Source organism: Dendrobates tinctorius, unplaced genomic scaffold (genome assembly GCF_039654945.1).
Source record: "Dendrobates tinctorius isolate UK_male_01 unplaced genomic scaffold, ASM3965494v1 ptg000177l, whole genome shotgun sequence".
NCBI lineage: Eukaryota > Metazoa > Chordata > Amphibia > Anura > Dendrobatidae > Dendrobates > Dendrobates tinctorius.
Genome location: NW_027361844.1, coordinates 3,492,675 through 3,509,331, shown reverse-complemented (window position 1 = coordinate 3,509,331; position 16,657 = coordinate 3,492,675). Strand labels below are relative to the sequence as shown.

At 45.5% G+C, this 16,657-nt stretch overlaps 1 protein-coding gene across 2 annotated transcripts in view; it reads right to left on the bottom strand.

Annotated features, from left to right (window-relative positions):
- The window catches only part of LOC141054231 (queuosine 5'-phosphate N-glycosylase/hydrolase-like), a 68,072-nt gene that overhangs the window by 37,873 nt on the left and 13,542 nt on the right, over window positions 1–16,657 (bottom strand). For both annotated transcript variants that reach the window (XM_073551468.1, XM_073551469.1), the window contains 2 exons: window positions 11,961–12,303; window positions 8,252–8,511 (listed from right to left, as the gene is read on the bottom strand). In XM_073551468.1, coding sequence (XP_073407569.1) covers window positions 8,252–8,511; window positions 11,961–12,297 — 597 coding nt within the window. In that variant the 5' untranslated portion in view covers window positions 12,298–12,303. The remainder of the gene's footprint in view (window positions 1–8,251; window positions 8,512–11,960; window positions 12,304–16,657) is intronic.

Genomic DNA, 16,657 nt, shown 5'->3' with positions numbered 1-16,657 from the left:
GCTCTGTGGACGAGCTTTCGCTTCTGGAGGAGGAGGAGGGTCGAACGCCTACAGCCAACTGTTTCCTATACCGTGGGCTAGGCAGCACTGTCCCACCACCGCTGTCCCCTGTGGACCCTGCATCCACCACATTAACCCAGTGCGCAGTGATGGACACGTAACGGCCCTGGCCATGCCGACTGGACCATGCATCAGTTGTGAGGTGCACCTTTCCGCTCACTGACTGCTTGAGTGCATGGAAAATGCAGTCTTTCACATGATGGTGGAGGGCTGGGATGGCTTTGCGAGAGAAGAAGTGGCGACTGGGTAGGTCATAGCGTGGTACTGCATAGGCCATGAGTTCGCGGAAAGCTGCGCTTTCCACTAACCGAAAGGGCATCATCTCAAACGAGATTATTTTGGCAATGTGGGCGTTCAAACCCAGTGTACGCGGATGAGAGACTGAGTACTTTCTTGACCTACTCATAGTGTCTGGGAGGGTGAGCTGGACTTGAGAGCTGCATATGGTGGAAGTAGCGGTGGACAGGGCAGACTGAGAGAGGGTTGATGATGGTGATGGAGTTGGTGTTCTTTCTGATGGCCTAGAATCAGTCTTTCGTTGATATAACAGTGGGATTCCCTGACTGCTGTGGCCTTGCAACGACACCTCAACATTTGCTGCTGTGCTAACCGGTGGGCTTACAGTGGGGGAAACAATGTAGCGTTGCTGACTACCTTCGTTGTGATCAGTTGCACATGTGGCACTTGAGGTTTGGTGTTGTGTCCACGCTTGCAAGTGCATGGTGTTTAAATGTCTAAGCATGCAACTGGTATTCAAATTTTTCAGATTTTTCCCTCGGCTAAAGGTCTTTGCGCACTTCTTACAGATAACCTTGGCCTGATCATGAGGATTTTTGTTCAAAAAAGTGCCACACTGCACTCTTCCTACTTTGGCAGACATTTTGCGGCCTAGCACGCTGTGATCTTTTGACCCTCTGGACAAGCTGTCCAGCAACTCTTTTGATTTTTGGAACCTGTCTTTGGAGTGCTCCGGGCCTGCCAGATAACAGCTGTTGCGATGTCGATGTCTGCTGTGGATGCTCCTCCTCCTCATCTGAGCTATTGTAAGCAGCACCCTCTTCCCCCAATGGATGCCACTCTGGGTCAAAAACTGGGTCATCCATCACCTCCTCTTCAATGTCATGTGCACCTTCCTCTGTGTCACCGTGTATGGTGGTATAGTATGCGGGAAGGGGCACCTGAGTCTCATTAGGGTCAGAATCTGGCCCTGTACACTGCGAGGACAATGTAGTGCTCTGAGTGAATGTACCAGCAGAATCATCCATCAGCGGCTGTGCATCAGTGCACTCCATGTCAGATTCATCTTGGCCTGGGTAATTCACCATTTGACTTGATAACCCAGGCATGGTATGTGAAAACAGCTCCATGGAGTAATCAGTAGTATGGCCTGCGTCATCCTTCAATCTTGGTTGGGGTGAAGGACACAAGGAAAGGTGTGGTTCATGAACATGAGCCTCCAATGAAGAGTCAGTGCTTTTACTTTTTACAACTGAAGAAGAGGAGGCGATAGAGCTGGAGGCTGAGTCAGCAATGTAAGACAAAACTTTTTCCTGATGCTCTGGCTTTAAAAGCGGTTTGCCAACTCCAAGAAAACTAAGCCTTCGAAGCCTTATGGAGCCAGACGATGACGCAGGCTCAACACCTCCTGCATTCGGTCCTATTTTGCTCTTGCCACTACCATCAGATCCACCACCAACACCATCATTACCAGCTGCCAACCCCCGCCCAATTCCACGGCCTCTTCCACCAGCCTTCCTCATTTTTGGTAGAAATGTAGACAAAATCCAACAAACTATATAGTAATGTAAAACAAGGTACAAGGTGTCTATAGGACAGGGGAGATTTTGAATTTCTGCAGACACTTGTGGACACTGGACACTTTTGGATTGTGTGAGGCCCACTGAATATCTGAGCGCTATGTCACAGGCTCGATGGCACAGCTGTGACCAAAGTGACTAGCGGATAAGGGAGATTTTGAATTTCTGCAGACACTGGACACTTTTGGATTGTGTGAGGCCCACTGAATATCTGAGCGCTATGTCACAGGCTCGATGGCACAGCTGTGACCAAAGTGACTAGCGGATAAGGGAGATTTTGAATTTCTGCAGACACTTGTGGACACTGGACACTTTTGGATTGTGTGAGGCCCACTGAATATCTGAGCGCTATGTCACAGGCTCGATGGCACAGCTGTGACCAAAGTGACTAGCGGATAAGGGAGATTTTGAATTTCTGCAGACACTGGACACTTTTGGATTGTGTGAGGCCCACTGAATATCTGAGCGCTATGTCACAGGCTCGATGGCACAGCTGTGACCAAAGTGACTAGAGGATAAGGGAGATTTTGAATTTCTGCAGACACTTGTGGACACTGGACACTTTTGGATTATGTGAGGCCCACTGAATATCTGAGCGCTATGTCACAGTCTCGATGGCACAGCTGTGACCAAAGTGACTAGAGGATAAGTGAGAGATTGAATTTCTGCAGACACTGGACACTTTTGGATTGTGTGAGGCCCACTGAATATCTGACCGCTATGTCACAGGCTCGATGGCACAGCTGTGACCAAAGTGACTAGAGGATAAGTGAGATTTTGAATTTCTGCAGACACTGGACACTTTTGGATTGTGTGAGGCCCACTGAATATATGAGCGCTATGTCACAGGCTCAATGGCACAGCTGTGACCAAAGTGACTAGAGGATAAGGGAGATTTTGAATTTCTGCATACACTTGTGGACACTGGACACTTTTGGATTGTGTGAGGCCCACTGAATATCTGAGCGCTATGTCACAGGCTCGATGGCACAGCTGTGACTAGAGGATAAGTGAGATTTTGAATTTCTGCAAACACTGGACACTTTTGGATTGTGTGAGGCCCACTGAATATCTGAGCGCTATGTCACAGGCTCGATGGCACAGCTGTGACCAAACTGACTAGAGGATAAGGGAGATTTTGAATTTCTGCAGACACTTGTGGACACTGGACACTTTTGGATTGTGTGAGGCCCACTGAATATCACAGCGCTATGTCACAGGCAGAAGTTGGCTAGTGTATCACAAACTACAAGGTGTATGTAGAATTGGGCAGAGTAGGAATCTCCCTAGAGTGCAGGTCTGTAAGAACGGAACATGTCCTCGACTTATTCTCACAGAGTGACACAGATAGCTTCACTGTGGCTGTGATAACAGCCGTTACACGGTACTGTGTGAGGAGCGTACACCGCTGTATGGTGTGAAAAAATGCACGCTCAGTACCTCAGCAGGACAAAAAAAAAAATTGGGATTGCTTTTAAAAAAGCAGTTTGCAGAGCAGTGGGTAAACAGCAATGCAGCTGTCAGGAAGCCTTAGAAGGCAGCCCAACAACCAACACCACTGATACACCACAATATAGCCTCCCCTTGCACTGCACACACAGTGACTGGTGTGTTGTACAGGCACAATCGCTAGCAGCAGAAGCAGTTTTTTTTTCTTCTTCCCTGCCTAACGCTCTCCCTACAGAATCAGCAGCAACCTCTCCCTATGCTAAGATCGGCAGAAGTAAGATGGCGGTTGGCGTGCACGCCCTTTTATACCCCCTGTGACGCCCACCAAAGCAAGCCAATCACTTGCATGCCCTTCTGAAAGATGGTGGTGACCCGTGCCTATGTCATCACATTGCCCACAGTGTCCGTGGATCCTGATTGGCTGAAAAAGAGCGCAAAACAAACTTTTGAAACGCGACTTTGGCGTGTAAGTCGCCGACCTGGTGGCCGACCTCATCCTAGGGTCGGGTTTTGTTTCATGAAACCCGACTTTGCCAAAAGTCGGCGACTTTTGAAATTTTTCGACCCGTTTCGCTCAACTCTAGTCCTAAAGCCAAATTGGATATAATTCCACACCAAACATAAAAAAGAGGGTGGACAAAAGTATTGGCACTGTTCGAAAAATCATGTGATGCTTCTCTAATTTGTGTAATTAACAGCACCTGTAACTTACCTGTGGCACCTAACAGGTGTTGGCAATAACTAAATCACACTTGCAGCCAGTTGACATGGATTAAAGTTGACTCAACCTCTGTCCTGTGTCCTTGTGTGTACCACATTGAGCATGGAGAAAAGAAAGAAGACCAAAGAACTGTCTGAGGACTTGAGAAACCAAATTGTGAGGAAGCATGAGCAATCTCAAGGCTACAAGTCCATCTCCAAAGACCTGAATGTTCCTGTATCTACCGTGTGCAGTGTCATCAAGAAGTTTATAGCCCATGGCACTGTGGCTAACCTCCCTAGATGTGGACGAAAAAGAAAAATTGACAAGAGATTTCAAACGCAAGATTGTGCGGATGTTGGATAAAGAACCTCGACTAACATCCAAACAAGTTCAAGCTGCCCTGCAGTCCGAGGGTACAACAGTGTCAACCCGTACTATCCGTCGGCGTCTGAATGAAAAGGGACTGTATGGTAGGAGACCCAGGAAGACCCCACTTCTTACCCCGAGACATAAAAAAGCCAGGTTGGAGTTTGCCAAAACTTACCTGAAAAAGCCTAAAACGTTCTGGAAGAATGTTCTCTGGTCAGATGAGACAAAAGTAGAGCTTTTTGGGCAAAGGCATCAGCATAGAGTTTACAGGAGAAAAAAAGAGGCATTCAAAGAAAAAAAATACGGTCCCTACAATCAAACATGGCGGAGGTTCCCTGATGTTTTGGGGTTGCTTTGCTTCCTCTGGCACTGGACTGCTTGACCGTGTGCATGGCATTATGAAGTCTGAAGTCTACCAACAAATTTTGCAGCATAATGTAGGGCCCAGTGTGAGAAAGCTGGGTCTCCCTCAGAGGTTGTGGGTCTTCCAGCAGGACAATGACCCAAAACACACTTCAAAAAGCACTAGAAAATGGTTTGAGAGAAAGCACTGGAGACTTCTAAGGTGGCCAGCAATGAGTCCAGACCTGAATCCCATAGAACACCTGTGGAGAGATCTAAAAATGGCAGTTTGGAGAAGGCACCCTTCAAATATCAGGGACCTGGAGCAGTTTGCCAAAGAAGAATGGTCTAAAATTCCAGCAGAGCATTGTAAGAAACTCATTGATGGTTACCGGAAGCGGTTGGTCGCAGTTATTTTGGCTAAAGGTTGTGCAACCAAGTATTAGGCTGAGGGTGCCAATACTTTTGTCTGGCCCATTTTTGGAGTTTTGTGTGAAATGATCAATGTTTTGCTTTTTGCTTCATTCTCTTTTGTGTTTTTTTCATTTAAGACAAATTAAATGAAGATAATAATACCAAAGAATTTGTGATTGCAATCATTTTCAGGAAGAAACTGAGTATTATCTGACAGAATTGCAGGGGTGTCAATACTTTTGTCCACAACTGTACATCACTGGACTGTCTCCACATCATTCCTCTGCCAGATTACATAGCAAAAACCCACTGACTGGTTCCCTTTACGTCTCATTTAATTTTTTATAAGAAATTATTTTTTTTTCAAATAAACAGTTAATTTTGCTTCAGTGATATTGAGTGGTATCAAAAAAGACCCATTAAAACTTACAATTTTAATTAGATATATTTTTAAAAATGTAAACTCAAAAAAGACAAACCGAAAAAATACACCCTGACAGGCCCTAGATAGCCCTAATTTCTGGGTCTACATTGCAGCAGAGGTTGACACCCTATATAACACAGCAATTGGTGCCCCTGCTCCTCGACGGCTGTCCCGGAGAGACCCTATTAGTCCCTGTTCTCAGATACAGGAACAATTACCGCAACATCACTGGCCCAGGTGTTTGATAAACAATCCAGTCCATGCAAATATAATTGATAACAGCATATATTGCATGCCATATACGGTATATCAAACACTGATAGAGGCAAAATTCTGCATATAGACACTTTTTTAGACATAAGCACCCCACTAATTATTTGATCAAAAAAGTGGTTTATAACATTCTAGTTAGAACTATACCACTGAGTGCCAAAGATAAATGCCATCACATCAAGTGGCTTATGTCACATTATACATATCCTAATAGTCTATTCCATATTAATGCTATAAGAATGCTCATGGGAACCATTCAGGGGTCATGTTCCTCAAACATCTTAAACTGAGTATTCTGAGTCATCATGTAAACCGATACATAAAACGATGACAATGACAAACAGATAAATTAATAAAGTGTCTGTGCTTAATCTCTTATGATAAATATCAATATGCAATCATATAAAGAGGGAAATACTTCTCCCATAGAGATTAAAGTGCCTGTGCCTTTGTATAGGGTAGTAAAAATAGGGGTTTACTAATCCCATAGGTAATTCCTCTGCCTCGTGTGCCCCCAAAAGTGGTTCATCAGGAGTCCCGATAAATAGAAGTTCACACTAGATCATCTAGTGCAGCAGTCCCCAACCTTTTTGACCTTGAGAGCCACATTCAGCACTGAGAGCGGGTGCAAGCCACATTTAACTCTGAGAGGTGGTCACGAGCAACATCTTGCTCCTTTCCCCCTCAATGTAGTGTCAACCAAAGCCCCCTTTATGGGTATAATGAACACCGAAGCTTTTCCACAGAAATCACTCCAAAGAAGTACACTGAGATCCAGGGGTTCCCACAATGCCCCAATTCAGTATTCTTCCATTAAGGACTCCCAACACACTGTTGCATTCAGCTTCAAGAACCTCCTCTACCAGGTAGTATCATCCTCCAGCGTACCATACCTAAAACATCTCTAAACCCCCAAGACCAGTAAATATACATCCAGGTCTGCTCTTCTGTGCCGGGCTACTCACAAAATTCACCATTTTGAGATGTACTTGTGGGGAAGGTGACTTGACGGACAGACGTGACTGGTAGTAGGAGGGGACGGTTTGTGCACTAGAGACGGAGATTGACAGGATGGTAGGGTGACAGCTGGGAAAGGTGGATAGGAGAGTGCAGTACCTAGAAATGACCACAAGATGGCAAAGGGGAGTAGCTTAGGACTTAACATCAGCATATGGCTTGAGAAACGCTTAGTCATGGGGGCGGGGAGATAGGAACCCAGGAGGGGAATTCCCGGTGAGAGAGGGGATAAATAGGACTCGGTGGGGTTCCAGGCAGGCTAGTCCAGGGAGGAGCTCGGTAGAAGACGGTGAAGAGCTCGACCAGGGGACAGGCAGCAAAGAGACAGTCAGAGGGGTGGCCCTGACCCGACGGACCGCAGGACAGACGTGGCCCCAGGGGGTACCGATTGGACGACGACCTCGGGCAGGTGAAGCGCTGGCGGTAGATTGGTCTAGGACAGCCCCAGCGAAAGATCCGTGAGGTGCGTTACTTTGACTGGAGCAAAAGTGCAGGTACCCGGGCCTGGAGACAGAGAACTGTAAAGAGGCTGCGGTGTGTGGTTGTGGTCGTCAGGAGGACGACAAATAAATCCAGAACTGTTACTATTGAAATCTGTCTCCGCCTCGTCCTTGCATCGCCTGGTGTCTGTGTCATCCGGACAGGGTAAGCAGTGGTCCACCCCCCAATCCCGGCCCCCCACCACATTCTCTTCATACCTGTTAGCTAGACCAGGAGCTAATGCACCAAGCTAGCAGACAGTTGAGAGCCACAATTCCTGGGACCGCGAGCCACACGTGGCTCTCGACTTACAGGTTGGGGACCCCTGATCTAGTGAGACAGAGGCACTACATCATCTAGTGTGAACATCTATTTATCGAGCCTCCTGATGAACCACCTTTGGGGAAAGGTGTTGAGACAGAAGTTCTAGATTATCTAGTATGAGCATCTATTTATCGGGCCTCCTGATGAACCACCTTTGGGGAAATGCGTTGAGACAGAAGCACTAGATTATCTAGTGTGAACATCTATTTATCGGGGCTCCTGATGAACCACCTTTGGGGACACATGAGGCAGAGGCATTACCTATGGAATAAGTAAACCCCGATTTTTACTACCATATACAAGGCACTGGGACTTTAGTCTGTATGGGAGAAGTATTTCCCTGGTTATATATTTGTATATTGATATTTGGAAAGCACAGACACTTTATTTATTTACCTGTTTGTCATTGTCACAGTTTTATGTAAAATTGTAAGTTTTAATAGTTCTTTTTTGGTGCTACTGGATTTTTGATGACCTTGGATTATTTATAATTCAGTGATATTGACAATTAATATTACTCATAGGGTCACATATACTGTACATGTATAGAATTATTTGTTAAATTGCCCGTATGCTAACCTGGTAGACTGCCTCATCCCGGTATGAAGGAAAATTCTCCACCACAAGCTGCAAGAGTTTCACTGCACTTTTTTCACTCTTCTTAACACAGTTCAGAAAAGACCCTCCAAATTTTTCCATCAGTACCTTTCCAGTCTGATGAAGGATCTCAAGACGGGTTTCGATCAAGGTGATGGGAATTTCCGTGTCAGAGCGGAAAACATGATTTAGCTGGTCCAGGGTTACAGTGGAATAATATGATGCCGCAGTGATGGGAATTCCTAGAAATGCACAAAGTTATATTTAATGGACATCTTCATGATGTTTTACGAGTAGTGTTGAGCGATACCGTCCGATACTTAAAAGTATCGGATCGGATGGTATCGGCCGATCTAAAAAAAATATCGGGTATCGCCGATTCCGATACCGGAAGTCCCATTCAAGTCTATGGGACTTCCGGTATCGGAATAAGAAAAACCCTATTTTTGCCTTGTACAGCCTCTCTGGGGTCTGTACGGGCCTTTCGGGGGCTGTGCCGGCCTGCCGGGGGGTCTGTGAAGGCTCCGGTGGTCTGTGCCGGCCTGCCGGGGGGCTGTTCCGGCCTGCCGGGGGTCTGTGCCGGCCTGCCGGGGGGCTGTGCCGGCCTGCCGGGGGGTCTGTGCAGGCTCCAGTGGTCTGTGCCGGCCTGCCGGGGGGCTGTGCCGGCCTGCTGGGGGGTCTGTGCAGGCTCCGGTGGTCTGTGCCGGCCTGCCGGGGGGCTGTGCCGGCCTGCCGGGGGGTCTGTGCAGGCTCCGGTAGTCTGTGCAGGCATCGTCCGATGGGACTACAAGTCCCATCGGGTGATGCCTGCTACCATGACAGTGATTGACACATTAGCCAATGATGGGACAGTAGTAGTCCCATCATCCGGCTAATGTGTTGAATGTAAAAAAAAAAATAAAAAAAAATTTTTTACATGCTACATACATGCTACATACATGCTACATACATACAACATGCATACTACATATATACTACATGTAACATACATACTACATACATGCTACATACTACATACATACTACATACATAATACATATATACTACATGCATGCAACATACATACAACATATATACTACATGCATGCAACATACATACTACATATATACCACATGCATGCAACATGCATACTACATATATACTGCATATATACTACATGCATGCAACATACATATATACTACATACAATACATACATATAGACATACAGTACATATAACATAGAGTACATACTCACCGTCACTTGTCACTTTGATCCCCGAAGCCATTGTTGCCTGAGGAATAAATATCAAAATAAAAAAACACCAATATACTTACCCCGATCCGCAGAAGTCCACGAGGGTCCCACGTCCATCTTGCGTGGAGAACAGCAGCATCAGCTGATGCTACCGTTCTCTACCAGCTCCAGGAATACAATGACGGAAGGTAGGTATCCTTCCGCACTGTATTCCTCCACCACTTTAAAAAGAAAAAGTCCCTAGTCTCACTTTATGCCATTGCTGCATGGGAAATTCCCACACAGCAATGGCATAAAGTGAGACTAGGGACTTTTTTTTTACAGTGGTGGAGGAATACAGTGCGGAAGGATACCTACCTTCCGTCATTGTATTCCTGGAGCTGGTAGAGAACGGTAGCATCAGCTGATGCTGCTGTTCTCCATGCAAGATGGACGTGGGACCCTCGTGGACTTCTGCGGATCGGGGTAAGTATATTGGTGTTTTTTTATTTTGATATTTATTCCTCAGGCGACAATGGCTTCGGGGATCAAAGTGACAAGTGATGGTGAGTATGTACTCTATGTTATATGTACTGTATATCTATATGTATGTATTGTATGTAGTATATATGTATGTTGCATGCATGTAGTATATATGCAGTATATATGTAGTATGCATGTTGCATGCATGTGGTATATATGTAGTATGTATGTTGCATGCATGTAGTGTATGTATGTATGTAGCATGTATGTAGTATGCATGTAGTATGTTGCATGTATGTAGCATGTAGTGTGTATGTTGCATGTATGTAGCATGTAGTATATATGTAGTATGTATGTTACATGTAGTATATATAGTATATATGTAGTATGCATGTTGCATGCATGTAGTATATATGTTGTATGTATGTTGCATGCATGTAGTATATATGTATTATGTATGTAGTATGTATGTAGCATGTATGTAGTATGTATGTTACATGTAGTATGCATGTTGTATGTATGTAGCATGTATGTAGCATGTAATTTTTTTCTTTTTTTTTTTACATTCAACACATTAGCCGGATGATGGGACTACTACTGTCCCATCATTGGCTAATGTGTCAATCACTGTCATGGTAGCAGGCATCGCCCGATGGGACTTGTAGTCCCATCGGACGATGCCTGCACAGACCCCCGGAGCCTGCACAGACCACCGGCAGGCCGGCACAGACCACCGGAGCCTGCACAGACCACCGGCAGGCCGGTACAGACCCCCGGACAGTCGGCACAGCCCCCCCGAAGGCCCGAACTGACGGCGCATCATGATGCGCACAGACAGCGCATCATGATGACATCATTTCGGCAGCCAATCAGAGCCACAAAAGTGGCTCATTGCATTTTGGACTTCCGATTCCGGTATCCGATACGAAAAAAGTATCGGTACTCGGTATCGGAATTCCGATACGGCAAATATCGGCCGATACCCGATACTTGCGGTATCGGAAAGCTCAACACTATTTACAAGGCATCGATAAATATTTGGCCTTGAATATTTCTAGCAGACAAAAAATTAAGGCTATGTGCCCACGTTAGCGTTTTTAAACGCTCAGGAAACTGATCCCCTTCCCAGAAAACACGCATTTTATTTCCGCGCGTTTCTTGCAAGTTTTTAGCCCAAAAGACGTGCGTTTTTTACTTGTTTTTTACGCGCTTTTTTGGGAACATTGGAAAAAGCTAAAAGCGCTCAGCAATGCGGAAATTAATGAGCATGCTGCATTTTTAGCCGCTAAGCGATTCCTGAGCGTTTAAAAACGCATGCATTGGCACAAAAAGTCAAAAAACGCATGCAATTTAATGTGAAGCTTCTTTTAAGTGTTTCTGCAGCATCTGAACGGGCACAAACGCTGCGGAAATGCTTAAAAAACGCAACGTGGGCACACAGCCTTAAGTGCTAAATTTTAACAGAAAAGATTGTCAATTTGAAATTGTGATTAAGAAAAAATAACTTTATAAGGTGAAGATTAGAACTTCTGAAAAAACTTTGCAAAAGTGTCTTGCTTTTGTCGGACAATGCGCAGCCCACCAGTCTCATATTGCCATGCAAAAACTCAATGACATCAGCTTTTAAGTTGTTGACCATCACCCATATTCTCCTGATTTGGCCTCTCCTGAATTTTAGAATGTTTTTCTAAAGGATTAGAATTACTTTTTTATCAATGTATTAAATGTAGAAGCTCTGATTTATCAGTATTTATGCCAGAAAACTGATGTAAAACACTCTGAAAAGTTGAACAATTTTTGTGCAGTGCTCAGTTGCGCAAAAATGTTGTGACTTTTAGCATTTTCATGCCAAAATGGGTGGAGCTGGGAAGGAGACAAGGCTGGGCAGCGCATCAGTAGTGGTGGTGTTTCTTATTCCATAAATGTTACTCCAACTTTAAAATAGGAAAAAAAGAAAATAACCTGTATAGGTATCACAGGCAACTTACTGACCTTCATCCAAGGCACGGTTTATGGCAGCACAGAATGACCAGTAGCCACTGTACTCCTTTCCTTTGTACTTGACCAAGTACTTCTTATCTTGATTTTCTGACCAGAAGGAAAAGTTCAAGGTATCAGCAAAAAACACCCAATTGACAGCATCTTCCCCGGAGCCCTGTGGATTCAGTTCATGAAGAAATTTCCATCCCTTCAGTGTGATCTCCTTGCGATCAATCTTCCCAAAGAGCTTCTCGGCAAGGGAGTGTACACCCGCCATGTCCACAGACACATCCATGCTCTTCTCAGTGATGAACCTTCCAGTATCTCGGGGTCCAAGTGGAGCTGCCATTCTGGTCTGGTACAAGATTTAACATCAATCATATTATTCATATACAATCTTAACGGTCCAGTTCACACTAGTATCACACCGTAAAACATTATGAGATAGTATTTATACTGAAAATAAAGTACTTCAAGTGCTACAGTAGTATTAGTGCTGGAGAAACAGAGCAAGTAAGAAAAAAAGCTAGCAACGTAAGGGCTGGGACAGATCTAGTGCTTTAAAGAAGTATTCATACCCTGTGAACGTTCCCACATTTGTTCACGTTACACTCAAACGTGAATGTATTTTATTGAGATTTTATGTGATATACCAACACAAAGCAGCAAATTGTGATGTGCATTTGTTTTCAGCCCCATGAGTCAATGCCTTGTAGGACCACCTTTCTCTGAAATTACTGCTGCAAGTCTTTTGGGGTATATCTCTACCAGCTTTGCACATCTAGAGGCTGAAATTTTTGCAAACTTGCTCTAGCTCAGAGAGATGGATGGAGACTTCTGTGAACAGCAGTTTTCAAGTCTTGTCACTAGAGTTGAGCGACTTTTGGTTTTTTAGGGTCGAGTTTCGTTTCATGAAACCCGACTTTTCCAAAAGTCGGGTCGAGCAAAATCTTCCGACTATAGGGAAAAGTCGGGGGTCCGACCGAAACACGAAACCCAATGTAAGTCAATGGAGAATTAAAGTCGGCAGTGAGAGGAGGACAGGAAACACACGTACAGTGCCCATTTGAATGCTAAAAGCATCAATTCTTCTTACTTAAGCTTGTCAACCTTAATTTACTTCATAATACTAGTTACGCACTGAAAAATGGGGGTTATTTGGCTACAGTTGTGGGGGGGTAGGGCTGGCTCCAGGTTTTCGTGTGCCCAGGGCCAAAGAGCGCCCCTTTAACACATACCACAACTCATGATGCTCCGATACGGCAGAGAAATAGCAGTATAGTACAATGAAAAATACTTCACTTCTTACATCTCATGACTGATATCCATTTTAAATTCTCCATTACCTCCAAAAACGGACAGTATATAACTCCATACAGTATTATGGCCAGCGCTTAGTGCACTATACAGAGTAATGAGGCCCATATATTTCTCCATATGGAATCATTAATCCCATATAATGTTTCAAACTGTATATGATGAGCTCCACATAATGCTATAGTATATGTTGGTCCCAATGGATGAAGCTCCACTGTCTTATGGGCCCAAATAATGCTCCATATATAATGGGCCCCATTTCTACTGCTCTAGTGTATAATGGGCCCTGTAAATGCTGCTCCAGTGTCTGATGTCCACCTTTGGAATGCTCCAGTGTATGGTGGGCCCCATATATCATTCACCAGAGTATAGTGCTCCCCAAAAATTGCTGTCCCAACATTGAAAACAAATACATAAGTCTCCTTGCTAGGGAATCCCTGCACTACCCTGAACTCCTTGTTGTCCCCATCTTCCATCTCACTGCACTTGGCTGTTTTAGCCCTCTCACCGGCAGAGACACTTTTGCGTACTATGCGGTGCCCTGTGCCAGTGCCATTGCCCATGAGTATGCCCCCCCACCTGCTCAAGGAACCTGCACTTTCATCTGCACCTTCTTCTTTGTCACCGTGTAAGGTGGTATAGTATGTGGGAAGGGGAACCTGAGTTTCCTCTGGGTCAGATTCTGGCAGTGTAGAGTGCGAGGGGAATGTAGTGGTCTGGGTCAATGTACCAGCAGCATCATCCAGCAGTGGCTGGGCCTCAGTGCACTAGTGGCGTCCACAAGAGTACGGTCGCCACTGTGGCATTACCTTCCTCCTAGGGAGTGTGTTGTCAAGCTTGGGAGCAACGAAGGATCTCTCTAGCAGTGAAACCAACACACAACATATTTCCCACTCCAGGCTAGCAGAGAGACCTCTGAACCTGACTGCTGAGGAGCTGCTCTCTGTGGTCGGGAGGAGGTAAGTTAGGGCACTCTGTGCAGGGAAGGGGAAGTGTGTGGACGTGAGAAGGGGAGCTGGAGGATGAGCAGAGTTAAGGCTCACTCCTAGCTGGATCGCATGGTCCCGATTCCGGTCTCCGAGTTTGTAGGGACACTGACATTCCTGCAGCAGAAACCGGGGGAAGTAGCAGCTATAAATGCTCTGTACCCAACTAAGGCTCGGAGGCCCCAGCATCGACATGTGGGAGCCAGAAGGAAAAGGCTACAGCTGTCTGCCATACAAGTAAAGTCTGAGGAACATCTGTTAGACAGGAGGCGCTTCAGTGAACCACGGTCCTGTGAGTGCTTCCTCCACAAGTGCTAGAAAGGAGACGTTCAGGAAGGTACATGTTGGCGGAGTGTTGGAAGGGAGCTTTCCATTTTGGTCCTGGAGGTTGGCTGAGGTCCTGACCCAGAGGACACAGCACGGAGGCAGGCATCTGTGTAACCTGCAGACTGTGAGTAAAGCTTTGGAACTGCACGCTCTGGTGTCCTACAGTTGTTCCAGCACCGCTACATCTGGGTACCAGCACCTACACCGCCTGTGCCTTTCCCCCATAACTACATCTACACTTCCCTGGGACTCCAGCTCCACCTGTGGGGAGCTTCACCATCTTTGCTGCACAACACCATCAGTCCCAGAGGATCTGCATGCAGCGTCGGCCTAACATCTATGTTGCCGAACACCACAGGTGGCGTCAAACTATCTATATAAACTCTTTACCATTATACCACGCCATTTACATGGGCGCCCAGGGCCACCGTCCGGGTCACCGCTGCTGTGACACATCCCAATGACACCAGCCCGGTATCGAGTACCCCACAGCCCTGGGAGGGCGACCCATATGCCGACTGCTGATCGGGCGGCGTTATTCCCACGAACCTCCAAACAGCGTCCATGAAGGCAAAGTTTTTGGTTTCCGGGGGCAGTATGATTGCAAAGCTGAACCTTAAAGGAATGTCCAAAAGGGCACCACCAGGAGTGGAGCCTGTGGCTTAATTGGACTCCATCCGGGAAACCACAACCATGCCACCTAAAGAAAAGATGCACACTTTGAAAGCTTTGTCGATTCTGTGTGTGGTGTGGTATGTGTGTTTGTAGTTGTGCTAGCGATTTCTCAGCTTTATTCCGTTAACAACCGAGACTCCGGCATGCCCCGCAGCACGCGTCAAGCTTACTAGAGGGATAAGCGAGGCTCTGGCACGTGAGATCGAGCAATAACAGGCTTAGCATTCCCGTACATGTCCAGGGCTGCATGCACGCTACACTGAAAGGACCAACTTTTGTCGCTTACAGGTGCAGATAACCTGCTGAACTCCGTTAGTGATGGGGATCTGGGATTCAGATTATTCCCCGCGAACGATGATTTCCCAGTAAGTTCAGGTCAACCGCAATTCCGGAGTTAGGCCTAACCGTCATTCCTGAAAAAATTACGTGTCCAAACCACAGGTGCTGTAGCTTGCTTAACAGCTCGGCAGCCGTTCTCAGGCCCAGTATGGATTCAACGACATTGTAGAAAGTTGATAAAGGGTACAGTTTCACCGGATAACACGTATATATGTAGCCTAGTTTACACATTAAAAATATATGTCTATAGATCAGGAGGCAGACTCAGATGTTCTCAGGCCCAGTATGGATTTGACCAGATTGTACAAAGTTGAGAAAGGGTACTTTATCACTGGATAGCAGGTATATATAGCATAGTTTAAACATGTAAAATCTCCGTGTTCTCAGTATGGATTACACAGCAATCTAAAAAGTGGAAAAAAGGAAATGCATTTGAGGCGTACACAACTATATACTTTTGGTGTTATTTTTAAATCTTCATATATATTTCTGTTTCAGTAATACAGTCCAGCCTCTCCGCAATAGGAAATGAGATGCATACAATTACTGACATAAAGGCTAGTGATTGCAGAAATCTAGGAATTACTATTCACGGGAAAAACTTCCGTCACAATTCGCATAGACGATGCTGACCCTCAATTAATTTGTGTGTTGAGACAGTGAAAACATTTTTTTGTGAATAAAGTCTTGCTGTATCACACTTTCGTTGATTCGATCACTGTTACTCATCTCAATCAAATTTTTATCACAGGGAGCAATGTAAACATGGTGCTCACTGGCTATCATGATCTGTCACGTAACTTTGGAGTGCAAAAGACAGAAGCTACAGGCCGTAGGCGATTCTATTTGATTGGCATGAGAGGGCACATTTTAAAATGTGCGCCGGAATGTCACACGTTTGTGAGTAGGAAAACTGTGAAAGCTGATGATAAACCACCACTGCATGTCATTGTGAGTCGACGTCCATAAGAAATGGAAGCCATTGATCATCTGGAGCTAGAGCCCGGCCAGCAGGACAGGGCATAGCTACGCCTTAACCATCATCTTTCAGTTCAATCAATTTGT